At 39.2% G+C, this 23734-nt stretch overlaps 1 protein-coding gene and 1 pseudogene across 2 annotated transcripts; one reads left to right on the top strand and one right to left on the bottom strand.

Moving 5' to 3' along the window:
* The first annotated feature begins 3021 nt into the window (after window positions 1-3021).
* Window positions 3022-8237, top strand: LOC145653013 (Fc receptor-like protein 5). Its single transcript, XM_081704884.1, has 6 exons — window positions 3022-3070; window positions 3518-3793; window positions 6017-6292; window positions 6710-6715; window positions 7381-7482; window positions 8194-8237. The coding sequence occupies exons 1-6, from the start codon at window positions 3025-3027 to the stop codon at window positions 8235-8237; spliced, it is 750 nt and encodes a 249-aa protein (XP_081561010.1). The 5' UTR covers window positions 3022-3024.
* Window positions 8238-12328: 4091 nt separating this feature from the next.
* On the bottom strand, window positions 12329-20726 carry LOC118240595 (Fc receptor-like protein 5; annotated as a pseudogene). The gene is made up of 10 exons (XR_014119267.1): window positions 20681-20726; window positions 20093-20368; window positions 19651-19989; window positions 19086-19364; window positions 18529-18777; window positions 16602-16880; window positions 15136-15186; window positions 14831-14905; window positions 14422-14499; window positions 12329-13617 (listed from the first exon to the last, which is right to left on the bottom strand). The product of XR_014119267.1 is annotated as an Fc receptor-like protein 5 (transcript).
* Between the last annotated feature and the right edge of the window lie 3008 nt (window positions 20727-23734).

Here is a 23734-nt window from a genome sequence, read left to right as displayed (position 1 = left end):
ATATGGAGATGCCGGGGATTGAACCCAGGGCCTCATACATGCAAAGCATGCGCTCTGCCACTTAAAAATTCAGTATAATTTTCTTTATGGAGTGATGACAGTACTGAACACATCTACTCTAATGTTACACGCTGTCTAATAGGCTCCGCCAACAATAAGGCAACCTAGGTTAGGTTAGCTAGCGTTAAGCTACTAATCTGTTAACCCATTGAATTTAAACATTAAAACATTAACATTTAAGTGCCCAATTAAGTCCTATTATATCATTTAAAGCTTTATAGATGCAGCGCTCTGGGTTCAGAATGTGTATTAAAATATACATCAGATATAGAAATAACATAAATGGAGGCATGAGTTCAGAGGGAGGTGAGTGTTGTGGTTTCTGTTCTATTTCAGCTGTGTAGCAGAGGGAGGAAGTGCAGGGTGGTGGGTGTTATGGACTATTAGAGCTGATAAATAGTGACCTGCTCTCTACTTCATGTTACTGATACTCAGTGGTGTTTAATAATATTCATTTAAAGTGTGCAGAATCAGACTTAATTCTCTCTTCTTTCACCTGCACATTCTCTTTTCTACTCTCCACAAACTTTGTGTTGAGTTCGCATGGTTCTGGTGTTAAAGTGTTTAGAGTGTGATCATCTTACTGTGGTGTCTGAGTGATGAGGGCTTGATACTAGAACACGTGTGTTTGTCCCTGTGTGACACCCTGAGGAATTCTCTAGTGCTCTTCCTCTGACTGCTACCCTTGTGTCCTGGAGCAGGACAAACTGCTCCAGGGGAGAGACATGCATCAGTGCATGCTTGTGTGTGTGTGTGTGTGTGTGTGTGTCTTTGAGATAGAGAAGTAAAATGTAAGATCATTTTGGAAAGAGGAAAGAACTGGAACCACACAGTCTGAAAAATGGAAACCATGGCCTCTTCTCTCTCTCTCTCTCTCTCTCTCTCTCTCTCTCTCTCTCTCTCTCTCTCTCTCTGCTCCCTCGCTCTATGTCTATCTCTCAGTATTTCTCTCTTTCTCAGAAGTGTGCTTTGACTAGAGAACACAGGAAGTGATGAGTCTTTAACACACACAGTCACTCAGTTTGTCCATCATTATTGGGACAGTATGAAGCTCAGTCCACTCCCTGTGGTGCTCTGTGAGTAAATGTTCTCTTTATGTCTTCATTAGAGTCAGAGGTGCTGTATGAAGTTGATAATGTGCAGTCTGAGGATCCTGACTCATGAGATTATGTGGGTTAGTTGTGTAGTTTCCTCAGAAGGGAGGATCAGAGTTTCACTTCCATGTGCTCAGGTGTTCTCACTGTTTCCAGATGTGTTATGGAAAGGGTTCTGTTTGATGTACTGGGCTAGAGAGCAGGAGGAGAAGTTCTTGTACATGTTTGTACTCAAAATGGGAACAGACCAGTTACCAGTGTAATACTACACATCAGTGTAGCTGATGAAACACAGAGGTCATATTGGATCTTTTAGAGGAGAAATAAACAGATTTAGTGAGGGATCTAACATGAAGTTCAAGTAAAAGTGCGAGGTGAAGAAGAACCCCAAGATTCATAACTACCTGCACAGGGTTGACAGCCATGACATCACTATCACTATAGAAACTTGACAGTCTGTATATTTGGGATTTGGATCATACCAACATAATTTAGGAATTGAGAGGTCCGCAGAGTACAACAAACCCAAAGAATGACCACAGATATGAGTGGGAAAAGCTACATGCTGTGTGGTGTTGAAACAGTTCAGTACAGACTACAAACAAACCCGGTAGAAAATCAGCAGATAACATCCACTGCTTGGACTGTTTTGTGTGTTTGTGTAAATTAATAACTACAACAGTGTGATGGAACACTGTAACCTACTGTGTATATTAAGATTTGAACAGACTAAATGTGCAAAAATACTGTAACGTCAACAAATGTAATGTGAGTAAATAATAAAAGAAGGTGATGATCAGCAGGAAATGACCAAAACATTTTTGTAATATAAACGGACACACTTATATTAAGAGGGGGAAGAATGATCTTGACCAACATAGTCTGGCTGTATGACACAAGAGAGACTCTTCATTTTATAGATATGAAAGGAAACCCTGTGACATGAACCACAACACACACAGCTGAACACTGACCCAGTAACTCAGCTGTAGCACCAACCTCAGTCTCGCTGCTGAACACAAGCTCAATTCACAGACAAAACCTCCCAACAAAGGACCCACTCCTCACAATCACTCAACCAGGAAAAACAACACCTACCACCCCTAACAAAGGACCTACTCCTCACACTCACTCAACCAGGAACACCAACACCTACCCTCTAAGAAAGGATCCACTACCACACGAATATGTCGTATTAGCAGAGAGACGGCGCACACACAACTCCACTGGATTCTTTTTCAGTGCTTCATGTTATCAGCAGAAATGGGGAGATGCAAAACAACAGTTCTACAGTCCTGGAACAGGTCATAAAACCTTTTATTTTCTCCCTTTAATATTGCATGACTATTTAATAATTTTAGGCAATACATGAATCTCAGAAACAGATTCACAAATTCAGCAGATTAGCAAATCAGTGTCACGATCCCGAGCATCGCTGCATTCACTTGCTTTCTGTTTCTGTTTCCAGCCTGGATTTCATTTCCATGTGATTCCATGTGATGCCAGCAATAGTGAATCTGCTCATACCACAGCACACACCACTGTCCACAGAAACATAAATCACGGACGCCCCCTTGTGTTCAAAACCTTCAGCACGCTAATATTCTCTAAACATGTTTTATCATGAAAGATTCATTTCTTTCACCTTTTATTGGAAGTCTGTGAAAACATCAGTCAGTTTCCCCACTCCCTTTGAAGCGTAGGTTAGATGAACAATTATACAAAGTGTTAACCAGAATGTTAAGATGGTTTTATTTAAATGAACTATTATAAATATTTTTATTTTAATTGTGTCTGAAATGTTTTGCTCTGATGTGTTTTTTAATAAATTAATTATTTCATTATTCATATTCATATGTTCCCTGTTTTTATGTTCATAGTGCTGATCTCATTTGTTCAAGCTGGACTTGCTCAAGGTGATTTATATTGTTTACTTTTTCTATATTTTATGTACAAGTTTGATTTATATATTAATGTTAATCCACTCTGTGTAATATGATTTTAAAAACAGCTGTGAAGGTAAATAACTAAAGTGGAGTGTGTTATTGTTCTTTCTTCTGACATTGACTGTAATGTCCTTGGATAAAACCCAAACTGCCATTATTAACTCTAGTCAGCTTTTTCATGAAACATGGAATGATGTCGTTAGATATTTTTGGAAAATTTGCTATTTAAAATTTATTCATTTACACCTTTACCATTTTATAATATGTATTTTATAATTAATGGATTTATTTAGTATTAAAAACATGTGTAGGACCAGACAACAGTGACATATGTGATAGATTTAGATTGAGATCTGTGTAATTTATTTGTTTTTAAAGTAACTGCATGAAGAATTCAAATGTTTAATGTTTCTGCAGGTCATGTTAAAGCTGTTGTGAGTGTAAGTCCTGATAATCACGTGTTCAGAGGAGAGACTGTGACTCTCAGATGTGACATACAGGGAGAAGGAGACACTGGGTGGACATACAGCTGGTATAAGAATAACTACAGTCTCTACCCACACACCACATACAATCCATACATGATCAGCTCTGTTACACAGTATGACAGTGGTACATACACCTGCAGCGGGTACAGGGGAAGAGACTCTCAGAGCTCAGAGATCAGTAATACAGTTACATTAACTGTGTCAGGTGAGTTTGGACTATTTCTCTCATAGCGCATGATAAGACACTGTGATTTAATGAAAATTAAATTTGAACTAAATGTAAACCTTTTGTTCAAATAAACTCTTTGTAGTCAGTATCATAATACACACTGAGTCCACATGCATTCAGTCACTTGCTGAGGGCAAAACTGAAACTATAACTGTGCTTTTACACTGCTATTACAAAACTGTTTTAGTGACATAAAAGAGCATCACAGTCCCAATTACAAGTTTCCCATTACTGGACAAAGTGTCCAAGGTGGTACTGGATGGAATAATTAAGTGACTCACACTCATGGGTTTTACACATTTTACACTCCAATCACAATCAGATCCCCACATAATCTCCAGATAATCTCCACAAAACACAGTGATTAACAGATTAGAATGCAGCATCATGTGTCTAACCTGTTTGTTATAATATATGTAAATACAGAGTAACTCCAGGAAGACACTGGGGGTCAGTCAGCTGTAACATGCAGTGTTCTCCATCTCTTTCCACAGATTTACCCACAACTACACTGACTGTGGAGTCTCAGAGTCCTGTGTTCACTGGAGAGTCAGTCACTCTGAAGTGTGAGGTGCAGGGTTATCTTTGGTGGGCATATCAGTGGTATAAGACAAAAGCACAGAGTCAGTGGACTACAGTGTCTCAGTCTGTGTTTTACACTGTAAACAGAGACACTCTCACCATCAATGGAGATGCTGTAGTTAATGGGGATCAGTACCAGTGTAGAGGAGCACGAAATAACAGACCAACAACATCACAGTACAGTAACACTGTTACCCTCACTGTACATGGTAAGATTACTGTAATTTCATAAATGTAATGTCTATTTTATTAACTTAAATTATTGTTTGTTAAATAATTTACAATATTTGTATTAAGCAGCATAATATACACTCCATGTATTGTGTTTACTAGGCAAAAAGGAAATTATAGATGTACAGTAATTACAGTTACACTACATTGTATTAGAGCTGTACTGTAATTACAGTTCGACTGCATGGTATTACAGTTGTACCGTACTTACTGTTACATTACATGGTATTGGAGTTGTACTGTAATTACAGTTACACTACATGGTATTAGACCTGTACTGTAATTACAGCTACACTACATGATACTGGAACTGAAATGCAAACGTGCTTCTTTTCTTGTTACCTTAGTGTTCCGATGTCATTACAAACTTATAATGGATCTTAAAAGTGATGCACAAAATTTAGAACAATGAGTGAGCTCTGTTAGAGCAGGTGAAACACTGAACAGGGCTGTACTGTGGTCCTACAGGACTTTTATTTTGACATCCCTACTTTAAAGGTATTTGTTTCCCACCTGCACTACAAGACCTGATCTCACTAATAGCGCCCCCTTCTGTGTTGAAGAAGAGAGTACACAGTGACCTTACATAGTCTGGAGCAGAGAGACGTGTACTTCTCAGTAACCAACAGCCAGTGTTCAGTTTTAACAGGTTTATAAGCTTCCAACACATGATCATATTGAGAGGTGAACATAAAAGCAGAATTTAATTACTTCTACAATGGAGCCTGAGCTGGTTCTGAATGTGCAGTATAATTGTACAAAAATATTCAGTAGAGAGACCATCACACTTACATGTGAATGAGTTGGAGTGTAATCATGACCCTACCCCATCTCAAAGTCCAGAGGGGTAACAAAGACTAGGGAACAAGGAGGCTAAGATAACACAAAGGCAAGGAGTGAAAACTTACGGGCTTTGCAAAAACATCAAAACACATTCAAGCCTAACAATGAACACCGGGATCAAGACAGGGTTTAAATACAAGAACCAAAAGGTAGAAACAAGGGACACGTGCAAGCAATCAAATGAGGGTAGGGGGAAAATTAAACTAAAGGTATGGAACCAAAACACACAAGACAGGGAAACCACGCTAGATAGAACCTGGGAGGGACTAATCATGACATTAACATCTACAGATATGAACTTGGACAATTTAAATAAAGTGAAAACAACTGAATTAATCAGAATATAAACAAATCTGACATAAACAGTTAATTAAAAGTCTGTTGATTAATCTACTGCTTCATTACTGCTACACCATGTTACTGAGAATCTATTGTTTTTATTTTAAAATGTTTTTTAATATGAGAATGTTAGTGATTTCATAGATATCTCTATGCACTCTGTCATTGCATATTCTGAACTGTGTGTTTCATCTCCATCCATAGTTAAACCCACACCTGAACTCACATCAAGCCTTACAGGAGCTGCACTGGTGGGAAACCCAGTGACTCTGCACTGTAAGATGGACCAGTCTGCTGGATGGAGTTTTTACTGGTCCAGACACACACAGAACCCTGAGAATGAGACCAACACTGCAACAAACTCCTACACCATCAGCTCAGTGGCGCCCTCTGATGGAGGCCAGTACTGGTGCAGAGCTGGCAGAGGAAACCCAGTCTACTACACAAATTACAGTGATGCAATCTGGGTAAACGTTACTGGTGAGGACCAGTTTACGGTCTATAACCACCATAGAAATAAAATTTATCAGTGATATTTTCAGCAAAAATATGAAATATCAGTAGATTGTCATTAGAATGTCATTAGATTGTCACTACATGTACTGGGAAGTCTTGGACATGTGCACATATTGGCCACTAGATGGAAGCAGTCAATAACATTTTAGTAGAAACAGGACAAACCAGATCATAAAATGTCTGATTTCCTGAATAACAGGAAGCTGTCATATCTGCTACAGGACATGATTTATGTGCTTCTGAATTAATGGATTTATTCAACATTAAAACATGTACAGGACCAGACAGCAGTGACTTGTGTGGTAGATTTAGGTCTGTTTACTGGTGAGTATCAGTTGACAGACTATATTAATAGAAAACATGGTGTTGGTTATCTGTGAGATCTGAGTTGATATAATTATGCCTGACTGGACATTTTACTATATGAATCGTTATTATTCAGTCATGAAAGTGTTAAGCGTCCATTGTTGTTGTGTGATTCCCTTTTCTAGAAAACCTGCTCCTACAAACTCTTTGGATTTGCTACTCAGTTTAGTTTTAACTGTAGTAGAGCAAATATCCAGCACCACATAAATAACTCATCTCACTCACACACAGCCTTTATATTATTGCCCAGTTAAAATAAACAATGCAGCAGATTCTATGTAGTGTTGATATTACAATTTTTGTAAAGTGGTTGTGTGGTTACATGAATAAATGAATGAATTAAGTTATACAGCTTGTTTGCAGTGTGTCAGTTTTCTTTGGTTTATATTTTTATTTTTGTTTAATTTTATTTTTTATCATTCCATTCCATTATGATCACTTCCATGTTTCGTCATGTGGCTTCTTGTTTGTAGCTGTTCATGTTTTTCATCTGTTTAAAATAAACGTCTTTGTTCACACGGCTCACGTCGGTATCCCATCCCTCACCCTCAATGCTCTGCAGAGTCACAGAAGCACTGTAGCTCTTCAGCTGTGATTAATTCTGTGTGTGTGTGTGTGTGTGTGTGTGTGTGTGTGTGTGTGTGTGTGTGTGTGTGTGTGTGTGTTATCAGCTCTGTCCCATTCAGAAGCTCCACTCTCCATCCTCAGTCTGCTCAGTAGTCTACTGGCAGTCTCTCCATATCTGCTAGTGTCCATCGTGCTGGGGGTCAAATGCTACAGAGCTCACGGTAAGAACTCTTCCTCTTAGACACACATTACACACACTGGAAGAAAAGAGGAGCCAATCTTACATTTGTTTGAATCTGAAAGCGCATCGTAAGGTTGGTCTTTCTTCTCTGTGTTTTTATGACTTTCTCTATTGTCATGACTCTTAATACTGCTAAGACAAGCAGGACACATGACAGTAAAGTGTCTGTTATATGTAATCTATAAAAATCATGGTTTATAAAAGCAGCACATGGTCATGAAACCAGTAGTTAAAAACAAGAGTGAAGAGAACAATGACTGGAACCAGAAAATGTTACTTTAGGCAAGACAGCAAATACTAAAAGAAACATGAGCGTAAATACACACACTAACTAGAGCCAAACAACACACAGTCACGACAGGGCAGAGAGATGAATGAAAACAAAACAGTGCAGGTTACCATGGGAACCGCAACCACCAACAACTTAAAGGTTTTATACATAGTTTATACTTTTGGAAACAGACATTAAAACTATTTTATATGCTGGTTTAATAAAATCCTGATTTTCTCCCCACAATCATTGACAATGTCGACATGTTGCTTGCGTTGGAGACAAGACACGCTTTTTTTCCTTCTCTGAACTACAAGACCAAGACCACAATAAACATTTATTAAATGATAATCCAATAACACCAGGGGGAGCTTTCTAACACCTACACTTTGATTTCTGTGTTTAATGTTTTTTCTACAGCTCTGACTGAAACCAGAAGCCAGAATGCAGTCTCAGAGGAGTGAGAGTCTAAAAATACTGAAGATGGAAGGACATTGTTCTGTTTGCTTGAAGTCATTTCACATGTGAGATTGAATGTTTGAACTCTGCTAACTTACTGCCAGCTGACCACCAGTTTATATGAAGCATCGTGCAGCAATGTTTACACTTTTAAGCACATGTTACTATTGTGTGTCATTTATTCCAATGTTAGAATATTCTCATTTATTTTAATGATCTTTTACTTTGTTAGACTGGTTTACTTTTTTTATGCTCCAGTTAAATAAATAAATAACAACCAAATAAATTGTCTTCATTATCATTGCACTGATGTCAGATGAGATATTCAGCACCCAAAGAAACACTATCTCAGTGTATTTCATAACAGACTTTAGATTTTAAGTAATCAACAACTAGACCACAGATTAGTGTTTTACACATTACTTCACACTGACTCTCCTCAGCTTTAATGTGAAACTGGTATAGTTCACTGGGTAGTGATGTCTACCCCTGCTGTAAGATGGAGTGGCACTGATGGTCAGATACATCATCCCAGTAAGGAAATTCAGGAGGAACTGGGGTGGGTATATTAGACATCCAGTGAACAGGCAGGGCTTTACTTCCATGTGTTGGAAGCAGGAAAAATTAGCAAGTGTAAGGATCTGAGAAACTTGAACAAGGACCAAACTGTGATAACTAGACAGCTGGGTAGAGGGAACATCTCCAAAGGGGGAGGTTCCAACAAACCTCCTTCAGTCTTTACATTTATGGCATTTAGCTGACACTTTTATCCAAAGTAACTTACAATTATAACTGAGGGCCAACCTTAAGGGCCAAGCTGAGAACGTTTTGTTTGCCGCACGAGAAAGACTGGGATGTGGACCTCCCCCTCTTTCTGCATCACTGCATCACTACCTGGTTTGGGAACTGCACCGTCTTTGACCGCAAGACCCTTCAGAGAATAGTGAGAACAGCTGAGAAGATCATTGGGGTCTCTCTGCCCTCCATCAACACGTTGCATCTGAAAAGCCACCAGCAATGTGGAAAACCCCATGCACCCCTCACACAAACTGTTCACCCTTTTGCCATCTGGAAAAATGTAACGCAGCATCCGGTCCATCACCTCTAGACTGTGAAGCAGCTTCTTCCCAGAAGCCATCAGACTCCTGAACTCTGGCTAACTCCAATTCCAAACAAATGAACACTTCTATAAACACACATACATACACACATGCTTATATACAGTCATGCACCCACACGCGTGCACACACACAAACACACGCTTGTACACAGTTGCACACACAGACATGCTTATACACAGTCGCACACACACACATGCTTATATACAGTCGCACACGCACACAGGTTTTGTATTGGAGAAGTTGCTGAAGTCAAACTTCACACACATATGCACTCCTTTTGCACTCTTGCACAGAGTAATGTACTAAATCAGTATTGTACTCTGAACTGTTCTGGCTGCTACCAGTGACTGCTATGTTCAGTACAGCATGTCACTGACTCCTATGCACAACCCACTTTACATATTCCCAGTACTGTGTACTGGTCAAAATAAATGCGCTGTCTGTTCATTGTGTATTGGTCCTGTCCTGCGTTTATTGTATGACATTATTGCACTGTATTGTATTGTTTGCACTCATGTAGTGTGTTGTCTGTTGCACTTGTTTTATGTTGGATCCATGGTCCTGGAGGAACATTGTTTCGTTTTTGCTGTGTACTTGTATATAGCTGAAATTACATTTACATTTATCGTTACATTTACGACATTTAGCAGACACTCTTATCTAGAGCGACTTACAAAAGTGCTTTGTCATTTACTCATAGAATATCCTATTACAGTACAGTAGGGTAAAATTCAACATACCAATGAACTAGAATATTGTAGAATACAGGAATCAATGCTGATAACTAGAAGTACAAAATACATAAGGTCTATTATAAGGTCTATCTAACCTATTTGTTAATTCCAATAATATGGAGGCTTATGTCTGAAATTTATTAGAATATCCAGTGATTCTGGTCGGTACGATATCCTGAGTTGTCCTACTTCAGAAAAGCGTTGACAGGAACGCCGACGTCTCTATAACCGTTACCAATCTGTGCACGAGGACAGTCCGCGTGAGACTCTACACGTTTGCTCGTTCTAAATCAGAACACTTTTTAAAGTTCCACGGGAAATTAAAGCCTCTGCTGTGAACCACGTGACATGACACCAATGGCAATTTGACTTTATGTTCGACTGGTATCAAGAAATAAAACCATTGTCATGTCTGTGATGAAACTGATCATGAAGTAAACATAACCGAAACCACAAGGTGGTTGATTATACAGCTACAAAAATCAGTGGAAAATAATGAGCTTGATGACTGAATTTGCACTGTGCTAAAGTAGGAGACTAACACTTGTCTAAATGGTGGCTGATGGGTAATTCTCCATAAGTAGGAGAGCATATCTATGTAAGTTCAAATGACATTATTTCTTTACGTATTTGACCAAGAACCACCGTCATACATGTTATACAGTATAAGAACTGTGTTAAATATTTATGTGAAATGGCACATGAAATATTACATTGTATATGAAAGGGGCCATAAAATTGTTATAAAACATTTATAACTTTACTTATCAAATTCATGAATGTTACTTTACAGAAGATTTGCATCTGGTCAAGGTACATGAAGCACATCTTTGCCTTTTGCATTAACAGTAAATAATAATAATAATAATTTAATTGGTGTTTTCTTTTGTTTTATTATTTTAAATATAATCTCTAGAGGCTTGTATTACTAAAACATCAATAAAATGATCCAACCAGTTAAAAGGGTTTCAGATGTTGTGTTTTGAGTCTCAGTGCCCTCACACACATACTGAGAAAACCAGACCTGACAACAAAGAGGAAAGTGATGTCCACACACACACACACACACACACACGAGACCAGAAAACATGTGAGGAACCAAAGTTTAAGCCGAGTGAGTTTAATGTGTGGTGGATAAATCCTAAACACACATCCAGTACCACAATCTGAAACAGCAGGCATAGGTCAAAAATACCATGATGCTTTTATCCAAAGCAACTTACAATTATGACAGAACACAACTTGAGGGTTAAGAGCCTTGCTCAGGGATTCAACAGTAGCAATTTAGCAGTGGTGGGGCTCAAACACACAACCCTCAAATTAGAAATCAAGTACCTTAACCACTGAGCTACCACTGTCTGAAGAAATAAAATATCAAGGGAGCCAAAGCAACAAGTAACAGACAAAGGTAAGATCAAAAACCTGTTAGACTGATAAAGACTTAAAGAACGTTTCAGCATTGTAGACTACAAAGCATCAGTAAGACTCCCCAAATAAACTACACAGCAAGAGAAGCTTATTCACACTAATACTAATTACCAAACAAGGGTGCAACACAATGGAGTGATTGACAAGGGGGAGGAGCTCAGTACTGTAGTGGGGCTGATCTGTGGTGACCAGAGGTAGTGTCCTCCTGAACCAGTGGAGTAATAGTAATAGTGGTGGTTCTGGTGTCATTAGTAATGGTGGGACAGTCCAGTTCTGTGATACTGACCGTGATACGTATTTCATATCCTTCAGTCTGTAGTGTTGAGTCTCACTGGGGTTGCCCACTAGAGAACATCATTGTCATGATTAGTCCTTCCCAGCTTCTGTGATCCCTCGGTGTTGAGTCGTAGTAGCAGTCCAGGGACATATTACCAACACAGAGATACACGATTAAACAAACAAAACACACGAAGGCAAACAGGGGAAGCAGGCTATAACAAAGTCTAGGAAACATGAAGGCACAGAGCACAAAGAAACACAACCATTCAGATAAACATGCAATGAACAGCATCGATACCAGGAACACAACAGGGTTTAAATACATGAATTTAACAAGGTAGAAATGAGAAACAGGTGTAAGCAATCAAACGAGGGGTGGAGAAAACGAAACTATGACATGGAACTAAAATACACAAGACAAGGAAAACATGGAACGAGGAAGATGGGAGGGACTAATCATGACAATCATCAGTATTAGGATTAAGATTAGGATTAGGATTAGAAATTCAGCAATAAAGAGTCAGGAGCTTGTGCTGATCCTCAGAGTCTGATGTTTATTTGTGCACATATAAAAACTTCAGATCAGATTTTTCTTCATCAAAAAGTAGGGTGCTAATCTAACAATGAGTAGTTAATACAACAACACAGAAGTGAGATCAGGAGGAGATGAAGAAGTAGGATAGACAGAGAGAGAGAGAGGAGGAGGAGAGAGGAGGATGATAGATAGAGAGACAGGAGGAAAAGTGAGGGGAGGATGATAGATAGAGAGAGAGAGACAGGAGGAGGAGAGAGGAGGATGATGGAGAGAGAGAGAAAGAGGAGAGAGGGAGGATGATGGATAGAGAGACAAGAAGAGAGAGGGAGGATGACAGAGAGAGAGAGGTATGGATGAGGCCTCAGAGTCATCACCTCCTGAGAGTCATCACCTCCTGACCTTGATACCTCACAGACAGACACCACGGCACTGAAGACTTACAGAGACATTTAGAAAGTACAGAAATACAAACAAAATATAAAACTTAATAAAAAATAATCTCAAAATAAAACAAATACATACTGATTCCTTCACCCTAGTGAGGCTCACTACAAAAGATCACCAGGATTAGGGTTAGGCATAAACCCTAGTGAGGCTCACTACAGAAGATCACCAGGATTAGGGTTAGGGTTAAACCCTAGTGAGGCTCACTACAGAAGATCACCAGGAATCTCCAGGTCTTTAATTTACAAGGTGCTGCAGTTACATAACACTGCAAAAAAAATCTTGGATCAAAGTTAAAAAGTGGATCTTAATGTGTCTCTCTAAGTGACTCTAGTAACAAACACACAAACATAAGCAGTCACTCAATCACAAGCTTTAGAACAGCTGAAAAGACTGTTGGCTGTGAAGCCCCACAGAACTCATACACTCATCACCTCTACAGAGAAGGAACTCCAACACCACTGAATCTGATTATCCTGGAATGTTTATGCTACAACCAGCACACTTCATATTTAGATTCACATGATAAAACACACAAACAAAACAATTATAATCTTATCAAGCATTTCTACACTAAGAGTGAATCTAGTATGTTCCTTATGGTAAAACCACACTTTCACTGTAAGAGATTTTACCTCCAACCTGTTACATCTCCATCTGTTATAAAACACCTTCCTGTTGTAGACATGAGTATCTGACATGATCATTTAAAAAGTGTTTAAACTAAATAAATTAATGAACACTTGGATAAGAGGGTTTAAACTCCTGGTCTTGTAGAAACTTGAGGGAGTAACACAGGAGAATGAACTCTGTTTCCCAGCAGTCTCTGCTGTTCCTCAACAACCTTGACAAAGATGATTTGAAAACATTCATTAGGATCAGTCATTATTTCTGTTTAATGTACATAGAATCACTGTCAGTTCAGCTCCACTCTACCTGTCTTCTATTTAACAAAGCTGGTAGGTTCAGTTCTGTGCACATAAACAGTAAAGGGCTCTTACATGTTTCATGATTGTTTATTAATTAATATAAACCTGAGCAGAAGTCACTTTGCATTGATATTCAGTTTCACTTGAAATAAGGTTTAAAATGAACACTGGCTCCTTTTTCACTGAGTCATGTTTATTACAAATCTTCCAAGCACAGCAGCTGGTACTGACAGTAATGAATGGAGTGGAGATCAGTGAGCACTCTATGGAGTGATATCTGCTGACTGGCTTCATCTCTGTTTCCTTCACTGTTAGCTGGTTTCGAAGGACTGGTTTAAGGTCTTCTTATGACCAGTTATAGTGTTCCTTTAGGTCTTTGGGTGCAGTAGTGGCTCGGTACAGCCTGGTACCTCTGAAATGATACCATAGATCTTGGAGCTCTGACCTTTGTGTGAGTCCTGCCTCAGCTCTGAGTATACAGTGTCTGCCCCCACATTGCTCTTCTCTAGTAGGGACAAAAGAGCCTGAAGTACACCACAGGAAGAAGTCTAACCCTCCAAATGATTAAACACAACATGACCTGAATAACCTACAGTGGGTAACTAAGCACACGGTTACTAAGCAGTGAATCAAAACGTAGAATCTTAAGAGTTCTTCAGGTCAGCTGTATCTTGGTGTGTCACTGCTGTAGGTGACTAAAGTTTCTCCTTTTCATGTACCTTCTTTTTTCTTTACTTTCTGTTTCGGTTTCAGTTTGATCTCAGCATAAGTGACTTCACTGGGTCCAGCACCAGTGTCTGCAGTAACAGAGAACAAAACCAAAGCAAACACAGGCGTGACCTCTCACTGACCTTTAGTGTTCTAACCAATCAACCAATAACATCTCATCATACACACTTCTTTCCCACAATGCACTGCTGCTGCTTTTGGAGACCAGCATGTGTTTCCTTTGTCTCATGTGATGATTATATAGTAGATATATATAGTAGTATATATACAGTAGTGATATAGATCAGACTGTATTCTCCAGTGTGTAGTTATACAGAACCTGATTCTTATATGTATAATAGAGTGATGTTGTGTGTGAGTTGTGAATTAAATCCCAGTGTGAAGGTGATGTGGCTGTACCTTTATTCCTGCTTTTCTTGTTGTGTTTCATGACCTGAGCATAAGTGACATCACTGAAGTCATCTGCAGGTTCATCTGACACAGAGTACAGTGTGTTCATAACAGAGTACAGTGTTTTTATTACAGAGTACAGTGTGTTTATTACAGAGTGCAGTGTGTTTATCACAGAGTACAGTGTGTTCATAACAGACTACAGTGTGTTTATCACAGAGTGCAGTGTGTTTATCACAGAGTGCAGTGTGCTTATTAGATGCATTCTGACCAAGTCTTTCACTACTATACTCAGTGGGAAATGAAATCGTTACCTGTGCTGCTCCGGTCTGCTGGCTTAGCTGTGTCATATATGTGGGCAGCTTCTGGGGTTAAAGGAAAAGACCATTTAATAAATGCTAAACTGAAAGATTACTGGACACAGTAGAGAATGAATCACAAGTGATGAAGGATTATTTAAATTGTCTTAGAGAAGATAAAGCTTTAAGTTAATTGTTAATAAGGAAAGTTGTTGTTGTCTCATGGTCTGAGCAGTGTGCAGTCGTGTGACTGACAACCCTCACCTCCTGACTCTCTCTGGGTCTGATCTGATGTCTGATTGATGTCTGACTGACTCCCAGTACAGCGACACAGAGATTCTGCACCAGGCAACATGGAAATAAAATAAAAGTGTTTAATACTGTAAACAGGTTTCATGATTTGTATCATAAAAACATATAATATTTAAACTATTCATAAATGACCTGCAGCTGATCTCAGACCTTTATTGGTTTTGTAGCACCACAGCAGGGTCAGTAAGATGAAGAACATGACCAAACTCAGTCCCACAGCCAAACCAACCAGGCCAAGAGAGGAGGAATCACCAGCTGAACTCATAGGAACCGAAACATCACATGAATCAAAATGATTTGTCACACGTCTCTGCTCCAGACTATGTGAGGTCACTGTGTACTCTCTTCTTCAACACAGTAGGGGGCGCTATTAGTGAGATCGGGTCTTGTAGTGTATGGTGGAAACAAATGCTTTTAAATCAGGGGGGCCAAAACAACAGTCCCGTGTATCATTTTTAAGATCCATTATAAGTTGGTAATGATAGTAACAAGAAATGAAGTAAGATTGCATTTCACAGTTATAATACCATGCAGTATTACTGGAATAAAAGTACAGTTACAGTATTTTTTTTACCCTTAATAAGTAAACACAATACATGTGGACTGAGTGTGCTCTGCTACTGACTACAAAGAGTTTAAATGAGTAAAATAGATGTTAAACTCATGAAATGACTGTGATCTTATCATGTACAGTCAGGTAAACAGAGTTACTGTACAGACCTAAATCTATCACACAGATAACCAACACAATGTTTTCTATAATTATACACTGTAAACTGTTACTCACTAGTACACAGAACTAAATCTAAATCTATCACACAAGTCACTGCTGTCTGGTCCTGCAGATGTTTTAATACTGAATAAACCCATTAATTCAGAAGCACATAAATCATGTCCTGTAGCAGACATGACAGCTTCCTGTTATTCAGGAAATCAAACATTTTCTGATCTGCTTTGTCATTTTTCTACTAAAATGTCATTGACTTCTCCTCTCTAGTGCCCAATGTATGCACATGTCCAAGACTCCCCAGTACATGTAGTGACACTTTAATATTGTGCCAACTTTTACAAAGGGTTGAAAAGTACTGATATTTCATATTTTTGCTGCATATGTAACTGATAAATTTAATTTCTATTTTTTTAGTTATAGAATGCAAACGGTTCCTCACCTGTAACGATTACCCAGATTGCATCACTGTAGTTTGTGTAGTAGACTGGGTTTCCTCTACCAGCTCTGCACCAGTACTGGCCTCCATCAGAGGGCGCCACTGAGCTGATGTTGTAGGAGTTTGTTGCAGTGTTGGTCTCAGTCTCAGGGTTCTGTGTGTGTCTGGACCAGTAAAAACTCCATCCAGCAGGCTGGTCCAGCTTACAGTGCAGAGTCACTGGGTTTCCCACCAGTGCAGCTCCTTTAAGGCTTGATGTGAGTTTAGGTGTAGGTTTAACTGCTGATGGAGATGAAACACACAGTTCAAGATATGCAATGGCAGAGTGCATAGAGATATCTATGAAATGAGTAACATTCTCAGATTAAAATTAGATGAAGTATTTCAGTATTTTAAACATTTTAAAATAAAAACAATAGACTCTCAGTAACATGGTGTAGCAGTAGTGAAGCAGTAGATTAGTCAACAGATTTTTAATTAACTGTTTATATCAGATTTGTTTATAATCTGATGAATTCAGTTGTTTTTCACTTTATTTGGGTGTCCAAGTTCTTATCTGTAGATGTTAACCTGAGAAGTCACTGAACATGTAACAGGTATTATACATACCATCTTAGCATACTCAACAAGCTGTTATAGACATGCTGTTAACATTCTGTAACTGGATTTTAACTGGACTTTGAGATGGGGTTGGGGACAGGATTACACTCCTACTCATTCACATGTGAGTGTGATGGTCTCTACTCAATATTTGTGTCCATTTAGACTGCACAGTCAGAACCAGCTCAGGCTCCATTGTAGAAATCACACAGTACTTAAATTCTGCTTTTATGTTCACCTCTCTATAAGATCATGTGTTGGAAGCTTATTAAACCTTTGAAAGCTTTTTGAAAGCATCTAATAGTTTTGATACGAGAAGTGAACTTGAAGGAATAAATAAATGGAATGTATTACTTCACATGCAGCTCAGATGAACCACATCTGGTAGGAGTAATGGTAGTGTTGATACAGTAGGAGTAACGGTGGTGAAGGTACAGTAGGATTAATGTGGTGACAGTACAGTAGGAGTAATGGTGGTGAAGCTACAGTTGGAGTGATGTGGTGATGGTACAGTAGGAGTAATGTGGTGATGTTACAGTAGGACTAATGGTGGTGATGGTACAGTAGGAGTAATGGTGGTGATGGTACAGTAGGAGTAACGGTGGTGACGGTACAGTAGGAGTAACGGTGGTGACGGTACAGGTGGTTCTTAAAGTCAACAGAAATGAACACAAAAGTTTTTATTGTCCAAAACATTCCCTGACAGTCCTAGTATTGAAATGGCCCCTAGTTTACAAATAGGTTCTACGCCATTGGGACCAGTTATCTACTTGAACACAGTTTAATGTACCAATATATCCAGCAATGTAACAGCATTTTATTTTTCTATAATAAATGAGTGTATTACATGTAGATTTAAGCCTTAATTAAAGTAACTGGATTCCATGTGAACGCTTTGTTACATTTATGTAAATACTGATTCACACCACAAGATGGGGATGTTTGATTTCCTATTTCTGCTGTGGATAGAATATATAGAAAACATCTATTCTGTCTCTTAGAAAATGATGGGTAACAGTAACTTTACATGGCTTGAATGACTAAATGTAAGTAATGTATATCCATAGTCTCAAATACTCAAATACATATGAAAATACAAATATATAAACTGAAGAGAGTTCAGTCAGGGACAGGACATGGTGTTCATGGTGTTCACAGTAAACTCAGTACAAGCGTAAATTCACTACATGGAGTCTCACCCTGCACTGTGGTGTTGACAGGATTACTGCTCCAAGATTCAGAATTATAAAATGATTTTCTTGCCAATATAAATTTGAGGCTCTGGTTAAATTGGTGTAATAATAAACATGTGAAATCTTTAAATTCTGACCTCTGACTGAGACCCAGCTGTGTGGTGACTCTCCTCTCTCTGGGTGTTTACAGTAGTAGACACCCTCATCTGACTTTGAGACAGTATGGATGGTGATTTCTCCTGCAGTCTGGGTCTGGATGAGTGATCCATCTTTGTATAAATCAGCTCTGAGGTGTGATGTGATATTGAGGTGAAGTAAACAGTGTAGAGTCAGAGGATCTCCCTCAGTCACAGGATGGACAGAACTCTCCAGAATCACATCACCATCTAGAACAGAGAAAACACTTTACTCATCTTTTACAGAGAGAAGGATTCCAGCATGAATACTGAGTAATACATAACAGGGACACAGAACATTAACACAATAAAGTAGAAAGTAGAATGTCACACACACACACACACACACACACACACACACAGTTCACCCTGAATATGTTAAATTAACAGCTTTTCTTATTAACTCTAGTTAAGTTTTCTTAGTCAGTAACTGATAGTTCTATATATTGTGAACTATAATATAGTTATCAAACATTTCCTTTTCTCTTTAACTAGTGAGTGCATACATGCAGACTCACTGTGCACTGTGATGTTAACAGGATTGCTGCTCCCTCCAGATTCAGACTGACACCAGTACACTCCACTATGGTATGTGTAGAAGTATCCGATGGTGCGTCTAGATCCTGTAACTGATCCCCAGAGTGATTAACAATCTGACACATTCCCACTGTGTGTGTATCTTCTCACTCTCCATCCAGGAGAGTCACTCTGTCCCTCACAGCTCAGTGAGAGAGAGTCACCACTAAAGTGTTGAGTTCTGCTGGGACTGATGATCAGAGAGACTGGAGGAGACAGACCTTAGATACAGAAATTATACATCACGTGTTATTATTATTGTCTTATCATAGCAGGAGTGTAGTGAACACGTTTAACATGGAAATATTACAACCAGTTTGATGCCTCCTTTCATGATTGAAAACCACTAATGCAATCTAATTAATAACATATAACTAAGCTCTTGATTGTGTGTGTGTGTATGACAGTGATTGATGTTTCACAAACACACACACACACACACACACACACACACACACACACACACACACACACATACACACACACACAGCTGTTGTATGTCCTCACCAGTGATCCATAGTGGCTGTGTGTTGCTGTACTGTATCTGATAGGCTGGTTCTCCTCTCTCTGCTCTGCACACATAAACTCCTGTGTGATGTAGAGCAGCAGGACTGAGAGTGTAGGAGCCTCCAGCTCCTCTGCTGCTGTCTGAGAGGAGCTCAACACAATACCTCACATAGCTATGATTGTGTATTACTGGAGTTAAACATTCTCTGTAGGGAACAGCTCTGTACCAGCTGAATGTCCAGCCTGTAGAGGAGTCTCTGACCTCACAGCTTAGACTCACTGAGACTCCTTCAGTCAGCCAGATCTGTGGAGATACACTCAGTAATGCCTGGGGTCTCACTGTAACACAGCAAATATAAAATGCTCTGTGTTTAAAATCACACACACACAATAACAACCTTGCTATGAATGTCTATTGGCTGAATTCAGAGTCCAAACTCACCTGACACAGTTAATGTAATAGCATTACTGATCTCTGAGCTCTGAGAGTCTCTTCCCCTGTACCCTCTGCAGGTGTATGTACCACTGTCATACTGTACAACAAAGTTGAATGTGTATGTATTGGATGTGACATATGGGTAGATACTGTTGCCATCCTTATACCAGCTGTATAGCCACCCAGTGTCTCCTTCTCCCTGTATGTCACATCTGAGAGTCACAGTCTCTCCTCTGAACACGTGATTATCAGGACTTACACTCACAACAGCTTTAACATGACCTGCAGAAACATTAAACATTTGAATTCTTCATTCAGTTACTTTGAAAACAAATAAATTACACAGATCTAAATCTAAATCTACCACACCAGTCAGTGCTGTCTGGTCCTGCACGTTTTAATACTAAATAAATTCATTAATTATAAAATACATACACTAAAATGCTAAATGTATAAATTAATACATTTAAAATAGCAAATTTTCATAAATGTCTAATGACATCATTCCAACATTTCATGTTTCATCTAATAGTTGAATAGAGTTAGTAATGGCAGTTTGGGTTTTAAATAATATATAAACAGAATATAAATCACCTTGAGCAAGTCCAGCTTGAACAAATGAAATCAGCACTATAAACATAAAAGAGGGAACATATGAATATGAACAATGAAATCATTAATTTATTAAAGAAAACACCTGACAGCAAAACATTTCAGACACAATTAAAATAAAAGTATCATTGTTAATTTAACCATGAACACCTTAACATGCTGGTTACCACTATGTATAATTGTTCGTTTAAAAAAAACACCTTAACATGCTAGATAACACTTTGAATAAATGTTCATCTAAACTCTGCTTCAAAGTGAGTGGGGAAAATGACTGCTGTTTTCACAAACTCCCTGATTAAACAAAAGTGAAAGAAATGAATCCTACACGATAAAACATCTTTAGAGAACTTTAGCGCGCTGAAGGTTTTGAACACAAGGGGGCGTCAGTGATTTATGTTTCTGTGGACAGTGGTGTGTGCTGTGGTATGAGCAGATTCACTACTGCTGTTTCACAGTTCCACAGTGTCTGTTACTTATGAACATCCTATCCAGCATTCTCTAAGTGTTTAGAGGGTTTATGAAGAATAAACACACTGTGTAACGTGGAGCGATAGAGAGCTGGACGCAGACACTGAGAAGAGCGAAATTTATTAAGGGCAAATCCAGAATCTGGGTCATTAAGACAAGTCACAGCACCAATATGAACAGATCCAGGAAATATATTAAACAGAAAGCAAAACACGAAAATCGGGAAAATAAATCAACAGACAAACCGAGAGAAAACAGGGTACAGATACACAGACAACAAGGCAGAACCCAGAACACTGACTGAATAAATGTGAAACAAGACAAGAGCTCAGACAATGGCTTAGTACAAACACAATGATCAGATAATGGCTAGAACAACCACCAGCAAGACACTGAGGAAAACACTGCGTTTAAAAACACGACCTAACACGGTAGAAACGAGGAACAGGGGAAACTAATGAAGGCCAGAGAACTAAACGAGGGGCTGAACTAATGAAACCAAAACAAGGAATCACATGGAAATGAAAACTAGGATGGAAACAGAAACTGAAAGCAGGTGAATACAGCAATGGGATCATGACACTGATTCACTAATCTCCTGAATTTGTGAACCTGTTTCTGAGATTTGTGTATGGGATTAATTTTTAAATAGTCATGCAGTATTAATAGGAGAAAATAAAAGTTTGTGAGCTGTTCCAGGACTGTAGACCTGTTGTGTACACGCCGTCTCTCTGCTACTATGACAGATTCATGTGGTAGTGGGTCCTTTGCTAGGGAGGTAGGTGTTGGTCTTGGTTGCGTGAGTGTGAGTGGGTCCTTTGTTGAGGAGGTTTTGTCTGTGAAAGGTTTTGTGCTCAGCAGAGAGCTCAGCTGAGTCACTGTGTCAGTGTTCAATTGTGTGTGTTGAGGCTCTTGTCAAAGGGTTTCTTTTCATATCTATAAAATGAAGAGTGTCTCTTTCCTCAGGCTGAAAACTACCAGTCTGTGTTGGTCATGATCTTTCTTCCCCCTCTTAATATAAGTGTCTTCTTGTATATACTTTGAACCTCAAATACGGTTTGGCTTGAAACGCAATGGAAGACAAGCATAGAGACTAACCCCATGCTGATAGTTAGGTGTGATGGCCGAGTGCCACAGGGCCAGGAGCAGGATGCTCAGATCTGTCTCAATGTGGACAGACATTTATTAATCAAGAACAAAGAATAAACACTGTGGTACTCACATTAAACACGCAATGTAGTGTGATACAAACGAAGAACTCTAAACATGCACAGAAACAAAAGCACAAACGAAAACATTAACATGTGCTAACAACTTCAAGTACATCTAACAATGACTGACAATGACCCCCCCCCCCCCCCCCCCCCCACACACACACACACACACACAGGGAATAAAATACATACATAAATGAAACAAAGAACTGGATGCAGGTGTGGTTACAAACAAGACACAAGACACTGAACACAGTCAACAGTGAACTCTCCCTGCACATGACAGGACGCATCACATGACCAATGGAAGGGGAGTGAACCGAGATATTAGGAATCTAGGGGTCTTCTTCACCCCACACTTTGTAGATTATTGAAATCCACTCTTCACTGGTCTTACTGCTAAAACTCTGACAAACTCATCTGCTAGAGTCGTAAGCATCCATATCACTTCCGTGATTCATCAGCTACACTGATGTGTAGAAGTACACTGGTAACTGGTCTGTTCCCATATTCAGTACAGATATGTACAAAGAACTTCTCCTCCTGCTCTCCAGCCCAGTACATCAAACAGAACCCTTTCCATAACACATCTGGATACAGTGAGAACACCTGAGCACATGGAAGTGAAACTCTGATCTTCCTTTCTGAAGGAACTACACAACTAACACACATAATCTCATCAGTCAGGATCCTCAGACTGCACATTACCAACTTCATACAGCACCTCTCACTCTAATGAAGACATAAAGAGAACATTTACTCACAGAGCACCACAGGGAGTGGACTGAGCTCCATACTGTCCCAGTAATGACAGACTGACTGAGTGACTGTGTGTGTTAAAGACTCATCACTTCCTGTGTTCTCAGAATTAATGCGAGTTATTATAATGAGGTTATTTTAAGTGTCTTTGCTATATGTGGTGTGTGTGCAAGCACATTTCTGAGAAAGAGAGAGAGCGAAAGGGGGGAGAGTGAGAGGAAGAGAATGAGCGAGAGAGAGAGAAAGAGAGAGAGAGAGAGAGAGAGAGAGAGAGAGAGAGAGAGAGAGAGAGAGAGAGAGAGAGAGAGAAGAGGCCATAGTTTCCATTTTATATTAAGTGCCTCCACTGTGTGGTGTGTATGTTGGACACAGTGAGGCCATAATTATTCATCATAATTATTATAAAGAATATTATTTATTGGAACTCATTTATTTAATGTAAATGTGTTCAATACACATTTGCAGGACCTCCATGCTGGGGGAGGGAACAGGAGGCAGCGCTGATTCACTTCTCTCCCCTGGAGCAGTTTGTCCTGCTCCAGCACACAAGGGTAGCAGTCAGAGGAAGAGCACTAGAGAATTCCTCAGGGTGTCA

The sequence above is a fragment of the Electrophorus electricus genome, chromosome 21, assembly GCF_041902795.1.
Source record: "Electrophorus electricus isolate QZ-2024a chromosome 21, ASM4190279v1, whole genome shotgun sequence".
Classification (NCBI taxonomy): domain Eukaryota; kingdom Metazoa; phylum Chordata; class Actinopteri; order Gymnotiformes; family Gymnotidae; genus Electrophorus; species Electrophorus electricus.
The sequence above is the reverse complement of the archived record's forward strand: the minus strand, read 5'-3'. Positions and strand labels throughout refer to the sequence as shown.